This window comes from Thunnus maccoyii, chromosome 10 (assembly GCF_910596095.1).
Source record: "Thunnus maccoyii chromosome 10, fThuMac1.1, whole genome shotgun sequence".
Taxonomy (NCBI): Eukaryota; Metazoa; Chordata; class Actinopteri; order Scombriformes; family Scombridae; genus Thunnus; species Thunnus maccoyii.
The window spans coordinates 14,188,448-14,204,012 of record NC_056542.1 but is presented as its reverse complement, the minus strand read 5'-3'; the positions used below and the strand labels follow the sequence as shown (position 1 = coordinate 14,204,012).

The 15,565-nt window shown below is 38.8% G+C and overlaps 1 protein-coding gene and 1 long non-coding RNA gene across 7 annotated transcripts; one reads left to right on the top strand and one right to left on the bottom strand.

Annotated features, from left to right (window-relative positions):
• Window positions 1–2,367: 2,367 nt before the first annotated feature.
• Window positions 2,368–11,918, top strand: tnfrsf1a (tumor necrosis factor receptor superfamily, member 1a). Of its 6 annotated transcripts, none has more exons than XM_042423027.1 (10): window positions 2,368–2,966; window positions 7,531–7,635; window positions 7,781–7,877; window positions 7,993–8,118; window positions 8,243–8,395; window positions 8,515–8,593; window positions 9,724–9,773; window positions 10,293–10,471; window positions 10,562–10,676; window positions 10,820–11,918. In XM_042423027.1, the coding sequence occupies exons 2-10, from the start codon at window positions 7,567–7,569 to the stop codon at window positions 11,116–11,118; spliced, it is 1,167 nt and encodes a 388-aa protein (XP_042278961.1). In that variant the 5' UTR covers window positions 2,368–2,966; window positions 7,531–7,566; the 3' UTR covers window positions 11,119–11,918. The 6 variants fall into 6 exon arrangements, with proteins under 6 accessions (XP_042278961.1, XP_042278956.1, XP_042278960.1 ...); XM_042423022.1 differs by having other exon boundaries at window positions 2,370–2,966; window positions 10,290–10,471; XM_042423026.1 differs by lacking the exon at window positions 2,368–2,966 and adding an exon at window positions 2,987–3,310 and having other exon boundaries at window positions 10,290–10,471.
• On the bottom strand, window positions 5,083–7,266 carry LOC121905091. The gene is made up of 2 exons (XR_006098338.1): window positions 6,461–7,266; window positions 5,083–5,383 (listed from the first exon to the last, which is right to left on the bottom strand). It is a non-coding gene; the product is annotated as an uncharacterized LOC121905091 (long non-coding RNA).
• Window positions 11,919–15,565: the final 3,647 nt, after the last annotated feature.

Sequence of the window (15,565 nt, the reverse complement as noted above, 5' to 3'; positions counted from 1 at the left end):
TGACTCGTAGCAAGCAGCAAGAGTGCATAGATGACTGTGTGAAAGAGATGACTGAGCACCAAAATCACTCTCAACTGACTTAGAGCAAACCTGACCATGCTTATCTTGAGGTTTCAGTATTAGGCTACTTGACAGTAAGGACTATTATGTTTGATTAGCACTTCACAGAAATCTTTCCCAGGAACATGTTGACATTTCTGTGGTGAAGTAAACAGATAAACAGAGGGCACTTTTTTCTTTTGGTTTTTCTTTTGGGCTTGAAAAACAAATTCTATATGAAGAGTCAGAGCCGTCCAGTTCTCACAGCTGGCCTCTCAGGTCATGTATTGAACTTACCACTGTGGGTGTCTGCACGTGCATAAACTTGTGTTGAAGAGCTACATAAACTGTAGGCTATAACACTTTGTCTATGTGTGACACTGAAACAGAGAGAAAAAGATAGAGAGAGAGAGAGAGAGAGAGAGAGGAAGCGATAGAATAAAGCAAGACACTTTTTTTTGTTTGCTCACTGAAAAAGACGGATGTGGTTTTTCTGAGGAAACACTTGTCTTGCTCTGCTGAGTGAGCTCTTTCATGTACTGTACCAGCAGGATCACGTGAGGCTACACTCTGCTGGCCTGCTGTATGAAGCACCAGCCCACTCCAGCCTATTTTTAGTTTTAATTAAACCTCTATGGTACTTGCAATTATGTTGGTGCTTAAAACTTTCCTAAATTCAGTGGCTTCATTTTCTCTTTATAGGACTGTCACATACTTAAAACAAATTTTCTCTAGGAACCAAAACACTTTATTTCATTTTTAAAATATCCTTGATTTTGAAACTAAATGAGTTTTAATAATTATTTAAAATGTCTTATGTTAAAAACATGAGTTTTATGTGATTTATTCAGAAATTAAGGATTTCTTAAAAGAGTAATTTACAGACTTTTAAATTAGTAATGCATGAAGATATCTAATAAATGTAATCTATTAAATATTTTTCAGTGTCAGTGTTTGATTTCATTTTATTAGAAAGTCTATTAACTTCTCTTTAATAGAAAACAAAGGGCTTTTGTGGTAATAATTAGTTTGATGTTCATAATATCAGGGTAAAGTTATTTAAGGTCGTCTTTATTTGTCCAACTCAGTTAAGTAATTTTAAGGCTGTTTCTCTTTGATAAAGATCCCCTTCAAATGCGCTTTCAATGTAAGTGATCAGTCATTTTGTGAAAAAATGCATTTAAAAGTTTATCTGAGCTTATATGAGGCTTCAGCAGTCTGAGTTAGTCATATCAAGTGGAAGTCTGACACATTTACAGTCTTTTTAGCATCAAATTCCCTCATTGTGTTTCCTCAGACAGTGTTTCCCTGTTGAGCTGCAGTGGAAGTATAGTAACAAAAAGAGGGACTTTGGCACTAAAATGACTGTAAAGGTTGAAAGATATCTACTTGATTTGACTCATTTGGACGGCTGAAGCTTCATATTAGCTTCGGATAAACTTTTAAATACATTTTTACACAAAAGGAGGCTTGTGGATTTTGGCCCCTATCATTTACATTGGCTGACATGATAATTGTTTTAAGACAGACTTGAAAAATTGTCCTTTAAGGATAAATGACTGTCAGGAATGTTGGCATGTTTCTACAGAACATTTCACCCTGCTGTTCATATCCCTCCACTGACTCAGAGTTTCTGCCTGCATCAAAACCAAAACCCTGACATTCGCTTGCAATACAGCAACTAAAACAGCTCCTGATTCAGGTCTACAACTAGTACAACTACCAGAACAGGGTCCTAAGTCACTAGCGAGACTCTTCTCCTCTGTAGTTTCCAGTTGTGGAACAAGTTACTAGTTCGATCCGCAGAGTCCCTCTAAATCTTAAATAAAACACTAAAGACCCAGCTTGTTCATTAACACATCTGCACTTGATCCACTGAAGGAAAGAAACAAAAAGGAAAAATCTTCTTTTTTTTACTGTCTATTCTAGGACCTGACCAATACTGGGTTTTTTGGGCCGATACCAATATTAGGGAATAAAAAACTTCTGATGTCGATATATCAGCTGATAATCTTATATATACAGAATATATACATAAACACACATTTTTTGCAATGATCCCTCAAATGCAGTTATCAAACACTTGTGACAAAGCTATGTAATGGAGGCATAATATTTTACAGTTTAACAATAAACTTTATTCTATAAAATGACATAAGTGCACTGGAACAGTCAACTTTACTGGGAATTTAATAATAATAAATGACTATAAATACAAAAAACCCCACATAGAACAAAAAAAAACAACATATGTACGTATATATTAAACTTGAATTAAGAAAAAGGGTCAAATATACAAAAAATATTGCCTATTAAACTTAATATATATATATTGGCACATAGCGGACAACATGTACGCTGATACTGATATATCTATGATAGGCTAATATCAATCGATAATATCGTCTGAGCAATATATCGGTCGGGCTCTATGCACTGCCTGTTGGCACCTGACTCAAACTTAACTTTATGGCACTTAATCGTGTTGCTGATCTGACTAGTCACTGTGTTGTATCAGCTCTCACATTCACGTCGCTTTAGATAAAAAACGTCTAAATGAAACTGTAAATTGTAAAATCTGCGGATGTGGGAACTGACTGTCTCTTATCCGCTTCATTAAGATAATAATCTGACGGTGAGTCACTTTGCAGATATATCTCACCTGTCTGTGCTGCACACGAAACAGGTTTAAATGTGTTTCATTCCCACAGGTGCCTTTTTCCTGACAAACCTCACAATTCCTTGAAGTGACGCAGTGTTTCCTGTTGGGGAACCGCCTCCGCTCGTACTCAATCGAGAGCAGGGCAACGTTGCCGCCGCTCCTTTCAGCAAAAACAATAATGACCTATGTCCAATTAAATATACATTCATGCCGTGATATGGACCTGAAGTAAAGTGACATCGTTCGCCTGCCACTGGTTGTCCAGGTAAGTGACGGTAAAATAACTCTGCATGACAGTTTGTGGGAAGAGGAGATTCATATCGCTCTGAGGCTTCAGTGGGTGTCTATGTGGTGTACTAAGCAAACCGAAACCCGCGAGAAAAAAATGTAAAAGTTCAGTATAGATTTAGTTCTTACATACGTCAACGTTACCTGTAGTGTAAGTAAGTCGTCAGGGTGAGAGTTGAAGATTTTAAAGTTACTTTTAAAGTCGTCAAGAGTCTGATTGAGTCTGTTTCGGTTGCGACAGGGAAGTGATCGAAATGCCAACAGCTGCTCAAAAAAAAAAAAAGAAAAAGTTTTGTTTGTTTTAAAACGACAGTGAACCAAGTAAGTCATTATCTTTCAACAAAAATACGTATTTAAACAGTTAACACTGCGTTTGAATTAATTTCTTTTAAATGTGTTAAATCCCCTTAAAAGGCTGTCAGTGGTGAGGAAACTTAATATTAATTTTCGAGATTACCTTAAATGACCCCGCTGACTTTATGTTCAGCTACTTATCATTAATCTCTTTATATCTCAGTTTAAGGATAAATTCAGAGATGTTATTTAGCATTAAAATAAAACAATAAGTTATGTACCTTTCAACCAAATAACACATTTTAACGAGAGGCTTTTTTTTTTTTTTGCTTGCTCCGGTCGTCCTCACAAATTGTAAGTTTCGTTTTGAGCTGTCAAACAATCCACTTCTCCCTCCCAAGAGAACACTACTCGAGATGATACACAGACCTGTTAAAATATATGTTGCGGTAAAAACTTGATCATAGCTAAATGTATGGATCGTCCTGATTAATAAGTGGGGAATTGGTTCAGGAAGGATGATTGATGTAGAGTTTCCTGATGCTTTGAGCACCTCAACAAACTTTCATTCGCCTCCTTAAACTGGGTTGACAGGAGAAATTATTAGAGAAATGAGTGATGGATGTCTAAAAGCCATAACAGGTTATTCTGAAACTAATTGAACTGTTCAATATGACTTGTGATATGTGGAAAAAATATGTAATTTGGGTGAATTGAGCTGGTAATTGAGATAATTAGGTCAAGAGTCAGGAGTCAATTAATGTTGAGTTTTGATGAATTTGGATGAATTTAATACTGTATGTATAGTAAATCATGCAAAAAGGTTTTAAAACCCCTTAATTACTAGTGCATTAATGAATAAATCACTCAAACAATTCCTTAGTATTAGGACTGCCACTAACAATTATTTTCATTATTGATTAATCTGTCAATTATTTTCTCAATTAATCAATTAGTTGTAAAAAGTTGTAAAAGGTGAAAAACAACAATCACATCGGTTCATAACCCAAAGATATTCAGTTTACTTTCATAGAAGACTAAAGAAACCAGGAAATATTCATGTTTAAGAATCTGGAACCAGAAAATTTTTGACATTTTTTCTTAAGAAAATAACCTAGAAAGATTATTTGATTATCAATATAGTCAGCGATCAGTTCTCTGTTGATTGATTAACCAAGTAATCATTGCAGCTCTACTTAGATTCATGCCTTCAATTATTAAATCCCTAGAAGTCTACAGCACCACAAAACAAACATTGTGAATGAAAAGTGTTCTTCTCTTCTTTTGATCCTCGCTGCTGTTGGGTTAAAAAAAACATTAAAATGTGACCTGAGGTTGCCGGCAGAGGAAAAACTATGTCGTTACTGAAAACAGAAGGGTTTATTCTGCACTCTAACCACATCTCAGGCTCAGCTTGTCAGGCTCAGCTCTACAATGTCAGATGTGGTCTGACTTTCAGCAAGTTTAAAGTGTTATGTTGCCAACTGCAGGTGTACATATGCACATCTAAATCACCTTAAAGTGGACCCTGCTTCATTTACTTGACTCCCTTTTGTCAAAATCTGGTTTGAAGAACCTCCTCACCGTACGTATATGTTGCATGTTTAATCAACTTACTGCATAGCAGACCAGTGTGAGAATGGGGTGGGAAGTGGGGGGAAGGAGGGGCTAATGGGGCCCTGCAGCCAAGCAAAGTTTAAAAAAGCTAAACAAACATGATACAATACATTTATTATGTTCAAAATAGCAGAGTCAGCAATCATGCAATCAATACAGTCTGTATAATAAAAAACAGTAACGGTATTTAAAAGAATAGTTTATTGGCAAGAAGATTTGGGAAGAATTGGATGAGGGTCAATTGCGGTGGGATGATTGGGGTAGAGGAGCAGGACGAAGAGGGTTGATCGCCCTGGGGGACGAACAGGAGCCGGAGGTTGGACGAGGTTGTGTACTGTAGGATGAAAGGGGATGAGGGGAGGGATGAAAGAGGTCAATTGGAGTCGTGACGTGGCTGGAGCATCTAGGAACCTGAGGGTCAAGACTCAGGGTTGGGGGGAGTGTCTTGATGAGCTCTCTGCTTCATCATCCCCTCAGTGGTTCCTATAATGAAAGAGAGAGAAGGAGGATTACTGAGATGGAAGTATTGACCCTAACATGCATGTCTTTGATGGTGGGAAGAAACCGGAGCACCCGATGGAAACCCACAGGGTTTGGGGGTGGGAGGGTTTTGAGAACTGTGACAAACAAGAGAGAAAAGGGTCAGACACACCTATACAGGTCTACACAGGTGATTTGGATTAGTAAGGGAGAGCAGGGTGTTGGACTTGTTCGTGAACTAACATGTTTTTGCATGTTACTGCAAAAGTGTCATGAGGTGTGATGTGCGACAAACTGTGACCTGTTAGTGCTGCTACATGAAAAGTGACTCGTGGGTCCATGATTGGTGGCAATTGATCCGATATTTGTAAAAATATCTCAACAGACCATCCAAATAGATGACTAAAGCCACTATTTGCTAAAAAAAAAAAAGTACCTTGTTAAATAAATAAACAGTAAATAAATAAACTACTGTATGTAGGGTTGGATATCGTTTGAATTGTATCGATTCTGATCCTGCTAATTGATTGCGGTTCTTGTTGATTCCCATTCTCGATTCCAATATGATGAAAAAAAGAGGTCAAATGTTAAGATAACCAAAATATCTTTATTCTTCAAAGCATTTACTTTGACTTTTATTGTTTAATTAAAATAAGTAAATTCAAAGTCTTTTTAACTGAACATTCTGCTTTTGTTTTTAGTACTTTCTGTCTCATCTTTCCCTCAATAATATAGTGTTTTATCATTGTAAAGGCCAATTCATGGACTTGCACGCGGACGCGCACGCGGTTCCATTCATCCTTTTTTTCGGAGGTCCGCGGACACAAACGTCACGTGTACGCAGAAGTAAACAGGGTTGCAGCATGATAACTTCCCAGAGCTGTAAAATCCAGTCTGTGAATATTATAAACCGCTGTGTAGGGTTTATCTGATCAGACTTTAAACGCAATAATCTTTTTCTCCAACCGGACTTGCTGGATCGTATTTTATTATCTCAGCTGAGGAGTTTCTATACTGAGCCGTGCAACACGAAAAAGTGGGAAAGCGACAGCTCGATGACAACAGGAAACAGTAACTTACATACATAGACGGTGTATCACGGCTTGATATCCCTGACTGTACTGGAAGTGCTAACACCGGCTGATGACACACTCGGGCTAGAAGAGCGACGTCGTGCTAGCTTAAATCTTTGGTCAGAGTGGATGTTCAACCTGACTTATAGCTAATTATCTTCCCACATGCGTTGCACTTCGGCTTGTCGTTTAGTTTCATAAAGTGAAGCCACACTTCAGAGCGTTTACTGTGGTCCAACTTTCTGTCAGCACTGTTGTGATGTTGACCATGCCTGCTCGTATGTAAACAAACCGACATGCTGTTGCGTTAATGCATGACGTAGACAGGTCCTGACAGATATTTAGCGCGTTTACGTACCGATAAGCAGAATCGAAATTACAATTTCTTAATGATTCCTTTGGATTCGGAATTTTGGAAATGGATGTTGTCAATGCCCAACCCTAACTTTATGGCATAGTTACAGATGAATTAATCTGGATTTTATCATAAAATTAAGTAGAGCTGCAACGATGAGTCGATTAATCAATGAGTCGATCGACAGACAATTAATCGGCAACTAGTTTGATACCTGAAAAAAAACTTTTTACTCATTTTTTTTAGGAAAAATGCCAAATATTTGCTGCAGCTTGTGAGGATTTGAAGCTTTTCTGTGTCATACCTGATGAACTGAATTTTGGGGGGATTTGGACTGCTGTAGATCGGACAAAACAAGACATTTGAAGACGTTACCTTGAGCTCTAAGAGTTGACTGACATTTTATAGACAAAACAATTAATCAATTTATCGAGGAAATAATCAGCAGATTAAACGATAATGAAAATAATCATTAGTTGCAGCCCTAAAATTAAGTACATTTAAGAAATAAAATGATTCGTTTTATTTTGTTGTGTGTATGTGTTTGTGTGTGTGTGTGTGTTTGTTTGTGTGTGTTTGTGTGTGTGTGTGTGTGTGTTTGTGTGTGTGTGTGTGTGTCCACAGTGTGACAGTGTCTGTTCGTCATTCAGCAGAAGTCTAACATAACTTTATTAGTATGTCTTTGGCTGTCAGAGGTGTTTTACAGATTGTTTTCCTTGCAGGTGGCCTCAGATGGATTGAGCTAAACCTGTAAGACAATGGAGGGAGCTAGACACAGTGGGAGATGGAACAAAAAAGCCTCTTTTAGCACAATACTGCTCCTCATGGTGAGAAAGTCTTGAAGTGCTTCACTAGATATTGTATTTCACTAAGACATTAAAACATAATATTGTTGTTATTGTGATGATATCAATGCAAATTAAATGAAAAAAAGGATATTGTTTTACCAACTTTGTGCATTCTGTGTTGCAGTGCATGTTCGTTCCCACTTTGGTGTCATTAGAGAAGACGTGTCCACCTGGGGACTATGACAATGGCAACGGAATATGTTGCAACAAATGCCTTGCAGGTACTGTGTGGCCTCCTGCACACCACACGTGATTAAGAGGAGCGTGCTGGAAATATCACACAGGCAGACTTTCACTTCTATAGTCTTCACCATCTATTCTTGTCATGTTGTCCAGGTTTTAAGCTTGTGGAAAAGTGTCAGGCTGAGGGTCAAAGAAGTAATTGTACGCAGTGTCCCGCTGGACAGTACATGGCCCAGGTGAACTTCTTCCGCAACTGTTTCCGTTGCAAACAATGCAAAGGTAGATTGACATGACCTTTTTTTTTTTAAAAGTCATTTTCACTTCTTGAATTTACCCATGTTGCATCAGGTAATGGTTTGCTTTGCTTTCTGTTTCTCTTTTTTCAACTTTTTCCCCACGGCAGCAAAGCATGAACTTGTGGAATCAGAATGTAAAAGCGACTCAAACACTATTTGTCGCTGTGAAGACGGTTTTTATAAATTTCAAATTGACTCAGGAACATCTGAGTGTCGGACATGTCAAAAATGTGGACCTGATGAAATGGAAAAACAAGCATGTAAGTCCTGAGATGTGGCAATGTAATAAATTATAGTCACTTATGTCTAAGTAAAAGTTCCTGCCTGTGATGTATTTTCTTCACTGTAGTCTAAATTGAATTATTCTTGTCATGCACAGGTACACCAAATAGCGACACTGTGTGTGAATGTAAGGTGAATTACTACAAACTCAACGACAAGTGTGTACCATGCAAGAAGTGAGTATACTACTGGGTGTGGGCTTTGTTCTCAGACTGCGTGTGTGATGTTTTTATTTTAAGTTGTGTTGATGGGGAAGTTGGTTTGTTGAATTGAAACTTGCAGCAAACTTCCTACTTTTTTCAGTCTTTCCATTTGTTGGCAAGAGAAGAGAGAAGTTGCGAAACACTAAAACTGGGTTACTGATGAATGCTGATTTTGTAACATTTAATAAATGAGTGCTTGTTTGTTAAAGCCTCCCTCCACTCACTCAAATGTGTTTTTCTTATTGTTAATTCAGTTGGATGTTTGAGCTTCACTATTCAGAGTTTGACACTAGAGGGCTGAGTTTAAGGCACGATTTATGACTTCACAACAAGTAGTGGTCCACTATGCAACATACACAAGTGTTATGTGGAAACTTGAAGCCTCCAGTGCACAAACACTGAGAATTAAACTTTACTTTATTATTTTTATATGTCAGTAAACATGCCTGGAGGGGATCTTTAAATAGACTGTACTGCCTTCTGAGCTTATTTCCCCCAATATATGCCTTGTTTACTGAGGGAGGACCCCTGAACTATCTGAATTAACATTCCCTTTTAGGTCCTATATTATACTGTATATTTATTTATTTATTTTAGACATTCATTTTATACTACTGTAGATTTGAAACACACTTTGGTTGAAATTAAAATACAAAAATGCAAACAAACTGTCTGTTGTAACTCTCTTATACTAGGCAAAGGAGTTAAATGTCAAAGCTTTTCTTTGTTAGAAATATTGCTCACTTTGGCAGATTTTGAAAAGGGAAGCGAGCTCTGTCAGTGCCCAGAACACATCATTTCAATGATGAATACCTCCAGTCCAGCAGACAAAGTCATATTTGTCAAAAATAGAAAAAGAGGGGAGCCTAGAGAAACCCACTGTCCATAGATCACATGATCCGTAGCTACACTTTGCATAAACTACGTACAATACAAAGTAATTTCATGATTTATGGTGACTATGAAATGACACGTCATTTCATAGTCACCATAGTGTTTAGAACTTGCCATTGTCTGAGTCTCAGCCTTTGTGTTAATCAGTTCCTCTTACGATATGCTACTTCCTCCTCAGTGTTGTGAAAGTTTCTCCTTCTTCTCCACAGTTGTACATCTGAGTGCAAAAACCACTGTCTGCCAGTTAAGACTACAACAGGTGAGCCCCTTTATCAGGGATGTGTGAGAAGGTGTGATTTTGGGATTTTTCAGTCCAGCTTTCATTTGAAAGAGTGAACACATCAGTTTATTGTAGGATTTTTACAACCTTATAGTAAATATTGGTGACAAACTCTACTTAGCCATAAATTCTGCTGTTTGTGATTGGAAAAATGCTTGAATATATTGAATTATCTGGCCTTATGAATTATACAAGAATCTGGTGTAATTATGTGGTTTCAAATGATACATACAGAACTACAACTGCACTGATGACAGATGTTGAATAGCAGTCTGATATAAAGGATCAAATGTGGGTTGAACAATCATATGTTCTTGTTTAGCATCAAAAAGGTGACAAGAACAGTCTGTGAGAGAGTTGGTCAGATATTCAGTAACTTCTTCTGGCTTCTTTATAAATGAATGAATGTAATTTAGACTGTTTAAAAACATAATTGCATTTCTAATGTGAATCCATCTTCATGTCTTTCCCTGTGTGTCCCTCCTGTCCCTTCAGAAGTTCCTAAGAGTGAAAATAGATTTCTTACCAACATAATTGCTGGAGGTGTAACTGTGGCAATAGTATTATTGGCGGTGGCATCTCTCATCACCTACATGATCACAAAATGGCTTACCAAGAAGAAGTTGCAGGAACGCACCTCCCAATCATCTGATGTCTCTTCCCCGGAGTCACTTGAAGTACAGTGATTTAACTGTCTGTGATTACTTTTCTATACTGGATGTACATCTACAGTCAATAACCTTATATCTACCCTTGTCTCATTGCAGGTTCTGGTCCAAAGTGAGGAACCCTCAGAAAAGGGTTTAAAGGCCATTCCCCAAAGCCCTGGGAGTGAGCAGGAGCCGTTCAATCTGCCTGACTGTGTCCCACTAGAAATCAAGAGTGAGTGTATTTGATGATGTGCATGCTCCTGACCAATGGTCCGCTGTGTGTCAGTTCAAACATACAGAAACCTGTTGTGCTAATCCTTTTCTCTTTTCCCCTCATCATCATCCCTCCTCCCTACTGTCCGCTCCCTTCTGCAGTCCCTGACCTGATCTACATGGTGCTAGACCTGGTACCTGTGCTGCAGGTGAAGCAGCTGGTGCGTTCTCTCGGTGTGACGGATACAGACATCGAACGGGCAGAGATGGATCACCGGTCCTGCCAGGAGGCTCACTACCAGATGCTAAGGGTGTGGGCAGAGCGAGGGTCACGAGCTGGCGCAGGAGGACGAGGTGGAATGCTGCACCGGCCGTTGATGCTGGAGTTGTTAGATAAACTGAGAAAGATGCACCTGGGACAGGCAGCCGAAGAGCTGGAGACAAAGTACGGCATTCAGTAATCCTGTAATGCATGCCAAGTGGGACAAAAAGCACATAAAGCCAAGTATTGTTCTCCTCAGAGACTCACTCACGGACTGCCTCAGAGTATACCAACGGACACAGTGCCACAACACGCCGTCGCAGCCATCTAATTTCAAAGCCACCAGCATCACTGAGCACTCTACCTCCCCCCTGCCAATCACTCCCTGAGATGATGGGGCCAAACTACTGAGAGCGACGGATCAAATGGTTTAAGGAGGAAGAGTACCGAAAAATGGCATTTTGCACTTATAAATTCAGCCTTTCTGAAGGACTGTTAGCAATGACTGTGTTTTAAATCAAAAAGTAATAGTTCAGCATTCTGGGAAATATGCTTATTCACTTCCTTTCCAAGAGTTAGATGAGAAGATCAATATCACTCTGATGTCTGTACAGTGAATGTAACCAACCAGCAGTTGGTTAGCTAAGCTTAGTATGAAGACTGGAAACTGGAAACTCTACATACATAGTCTAAAGGTAACAAAATCTACCTGCCAGAACCTCTAAAGCTCACCAATTGACCGTAGATTGTAAAAAATATGGACGTAGTCACCGTGACATCACCCATTGGTTTCTGAAGAGCGGGTTTGAACTTCAAAGTGGGCGGCTCCAGCTGTCGCCATCTTGGCAGTGCCTGACTCCGCCTGACTCTCGGCTAATCCAAAATGGGCAAAGAGATGGAGCTGAGGCTGGCCAAATGAAGCCTATTTGCTGAAACAAGCCACCTAGCGGCTAGCGACCTGTCACTCAAAGTGGCCACATCCTTAATTATGCATAACTTTACGGCTTAACAAAATTTAAACGGGTGAGTTATAAAAAAATTCATATATATATATATATATATATATATATATATATATATATATATATATCGTTTGGTTGATCCAAACAAAAACACAAGCATAAAAACATCAATTTCTGGTTTTACTGGAAACTATTTAGAGATAATGAGCTTTAGAGGTGTTGGAAGGTGAATTTTGCTTCCTTCTGACAGAAGTAGGCAAACCTTTATGCTAAGCTAAGCTAACCAGCTGCTTGCTCCAGCTTCATATTTACCATACAGACATAAAAGTGGTATTGATCTTCTCATTTAACTCTTGGCGAGAAAGCAAATAGGCTTATTTTTCAAAATATCTAACTAATCCTTTAAGGCTGATAGAGCCTTCATCAAGATGTATTGTTGCTAAATTTTCTTCCTGTATATTGCACAACATGCATGATTTGTGTGTTGCTGTCTGCTGTTGTACGTACTGTGTCTTACACCTTTATCTACTTTGTGTTGAGCAGAACAGCATTGCATTTACTCTATTATTTGTTAGGCCAACTAAGCCACTGCTCTTGCTCTTGACTATTGTCACCAATGACACTGTTGGAAACTGATTTTTCAACATTTTCATGAATTTTCTCATAGGGAAATGCAAAATTAAATGCTGACTATTCAGCATGGGCTATAAAGTTAATTGATGAAGTTGTAATAGACAGTGGCTGTTTGTAATTATAGTCCCCTAATTAAATTGTTATAGAAACAATAAGAAAGCTAGTGAAGTGTGTTGTTTCTACTTAATGTAGACCAGACCCCTGACACATCTCGTTGGCTTTTCACAGCCCCATTAGCATTCTTTAAAGCCCCATCATACAGTAGAAGCATTATTCAGGACTGTCAGAGAAAATGGGACACGCCTTGTCTCAGTCTGTTTCAGTCAAACAACCTTGAGAATACCAGTCTCAGCCTGTAGATTCAGATATGAATCAGTCACATCGGGACAGACTGAAGCAGTGTCATTCCAAAGCACTTTGTATGAAAATGTAATATATTTTATTTGTTACACCATTTAATGTGAGAACAATAAATGTCGAACAAATGTTTCTCTACTGCCAAAACAATAATAAAAAAATATATATGTATCTTTATGTGTGTATCTGAATTGTGCATAAATCTGTCTAGAGGCTCCAGACAGCTGTCACAAACAGACTATAGGAATGCATGTTGGGGTGTGTGGATACAGTAGAAATGTGTGAGTGTTAATGAGGATATAATCGTGTATTTATCTTCAGGCATGTTGCCAGTCTACATTCCAACTTGAAGCTTTAAATATTTTGGCACATTTGTAATTACCTCTTTCCTTCATGTAGATTCACCTGTCAAGTCCTTGTCTTTTTTTTTTTTTTTTACCCCTTTTTTAGTCTCTCCCGTACTTACATTCATTGTCCTTATCAACTTCCCCATAACTCACTTCTTCCTACCTGCTCTGTTTTCCATCCCACGACATGATTAAACATATTCTCACGGTTGATTTCGCATCAATGACTGCCTCTCTCTGTTATGTAATGGACAAAAACAACTGCTGCTTTGCTATGTGAAGACATAAGACTCCCTTCGCCTATAAAATATTATTTCCTCCCGTTTGCTCATGGTGATCAATAACCCTGATTGATGAGAAACAACAATAGATCATCCTGGAGGGGATCAGTCACCACCTCCGCCCCTCTAAGCACTTTTAACTGTAACACATTAACCAGCCCTGAGCACTGATTTGTTGGCTGCAGAATCCAGTTGTTCTCGTCGGGCCAGTTGCAGAGGGCAGGGGCACAGGTGAAAGGAAGAGAGGGAGGGACCGAGCCAGGCAGAGAGAAGGAGGAGAAAGCTAACAGAAACCAAAGATGACTGTGTGAAACAAAATGGATCCAACCAAGCCCAGGTAAAGTCTATCATTTTATCTATTAAACGGATAGCTGGTAGTGTAAGAAGGTGAGCGTGTTCAGTATTTCAGAGCAGCATTTTGCTTCATGTCTTCACTATAATAAGTCATCCTCAGATTAAAGCTGCTGTGTGGATTCATAGACTGTACTGTAGCATTTGATTTGTTGAGTCACTGAAGCTATAAAACTACCAGAAAGACTATTTTTATAGACCTGTTATCGATCTGTGAATAGTTCAAAGTATTACAATTCCAGTATAATCTCCTTTCAGACATCTTTAGTGTGTTACTGTGGGACACAGACAGTGATTGTAAACAGGTACGACACTGTGATGAAAGCACTTGCGTCAGACTTTGATGTTTGACAGTATAGCATGAGCGGATTAGTGCGGCATACCTGTCTGCAGTATGTTTGCTCTTGTGAGTGTCTTTGCTTTTACAGTAACTTCTAAAAAATGTGTAAATATGATTGTGGCTACAAGTAAAAGCAGTAATCCTGCACTTCACCTACTATATAGCATGAACCCTGCTATTTTTGAGAAAAAGCAGTAACTCGGCAGTGTGTGAAAATGTCTTCTCAGATGGCTGCAGGCCATGAAATGTTTCACTGAGATACAGTAACTCCCTGAGAAGGGAGACACATTCTTCGCTGTAATGTAAAACTGCAGCGGGACATGCTGCAAGTTGGGATGTCAGGGTTGTGTGAACTAAAGTCAGGTGAGTTGCAGAGTTACTCTGCGACCCACACAGCTGTGTAACTGGAGCTGTGGCTATGTGAAACTATCCGTATCCAGTTAAAATGAACCTCACTGTCTGTAGGATGCAACTGTGATTATTTCTACTGCTTTGACTGCTTACCTGACTGACACCTCACGGTACTGAGGGTATACAGTTTATAGAGAAAACCACGAGTCAGTGAGACAAATATAAGGGCCCTAAATGACAATATTTAATCTTTAATCAGTGTTTCCCAGTCTGCACAAGAGGTTGCAAGAGAAAGCTGAGGGGTCACAAGGCAGAGTAAGAAAGCAGAAAATATAATAAATATTAAAAATATAATTTCAGCTACACATAATTTGTCTTTTTTCAATTACTGGATGACTGTAGCTCTTCAGCAAGGGGGGAAATTTGGTTGGACTGTTGCAATCGGACGTCACAAGCAGACATTTCTTAATTATTAGGTTTTCAGGTTTCTCAAACCACACTGTCTTACACCATAGAATAAATCCATTGTTTATAATAAATCAGCTTTTACTCTTTTGTTGCCAACTGTATTTGTTAATTAATAAAGCTTTGACACTGAAAAGGAAGTAAAGTAAGTAGAAAGTAAACCTTTTAAAATGACAATAAAGCACTCAATGTATTTCCTTTCTGTCCTTGATTCACTATGCGTCTCTTTTAAAGCATTTCCTTGTTGGAAACTGTTCTCCTGTGTGCCCTCGCACACCTAGTTTGGGCAATGAGTAACTCATAGTGCTTATCCTCAGCCTTTCCTCAAAAGCACCACATGTGAACAACAGTGGGGGAAATGAATCACCAATGGAAGAGGCATCAGTGCAGTGGCGAGACAGCGGGGACGGGGAAACCAGAGTGGCAGATGTGGGTGATGTGACAACAACAGCTGCAGAGATAAATCTCCACCACAGGGGGTCAGCAGAGAAACACAAATTCAATACGCTTGGATATCAGGCAAGTGAAGGGTGGTGGCAGCTTCCTGTGTTAATATTAC

Bases quoted from the DNA above. Each gene is read 5' to 3' on its own strand.
- tnfrsf1a (XM_042423022.1), top strand. From the start codon at position 7,567: ATGGAGGGAGCTAGACACAGTGGGAGATGGAACAAAAAAGCCTCTTTT. The intron at 7,636-7,780 runs GTGAGAAAGTCT...TCTGTGTTGCAG, and splicing joins GCACAATACTGCTCCTCATG to TGCATGTTCGTTCCCACTTT. The intron at 8,396-8,514 runs GTAAGTCCTGAG...TGTCATGCACAG, and splicing joins TGAAATGGAAAAACAAGCAT to GTACACCAAATAGCGACACT.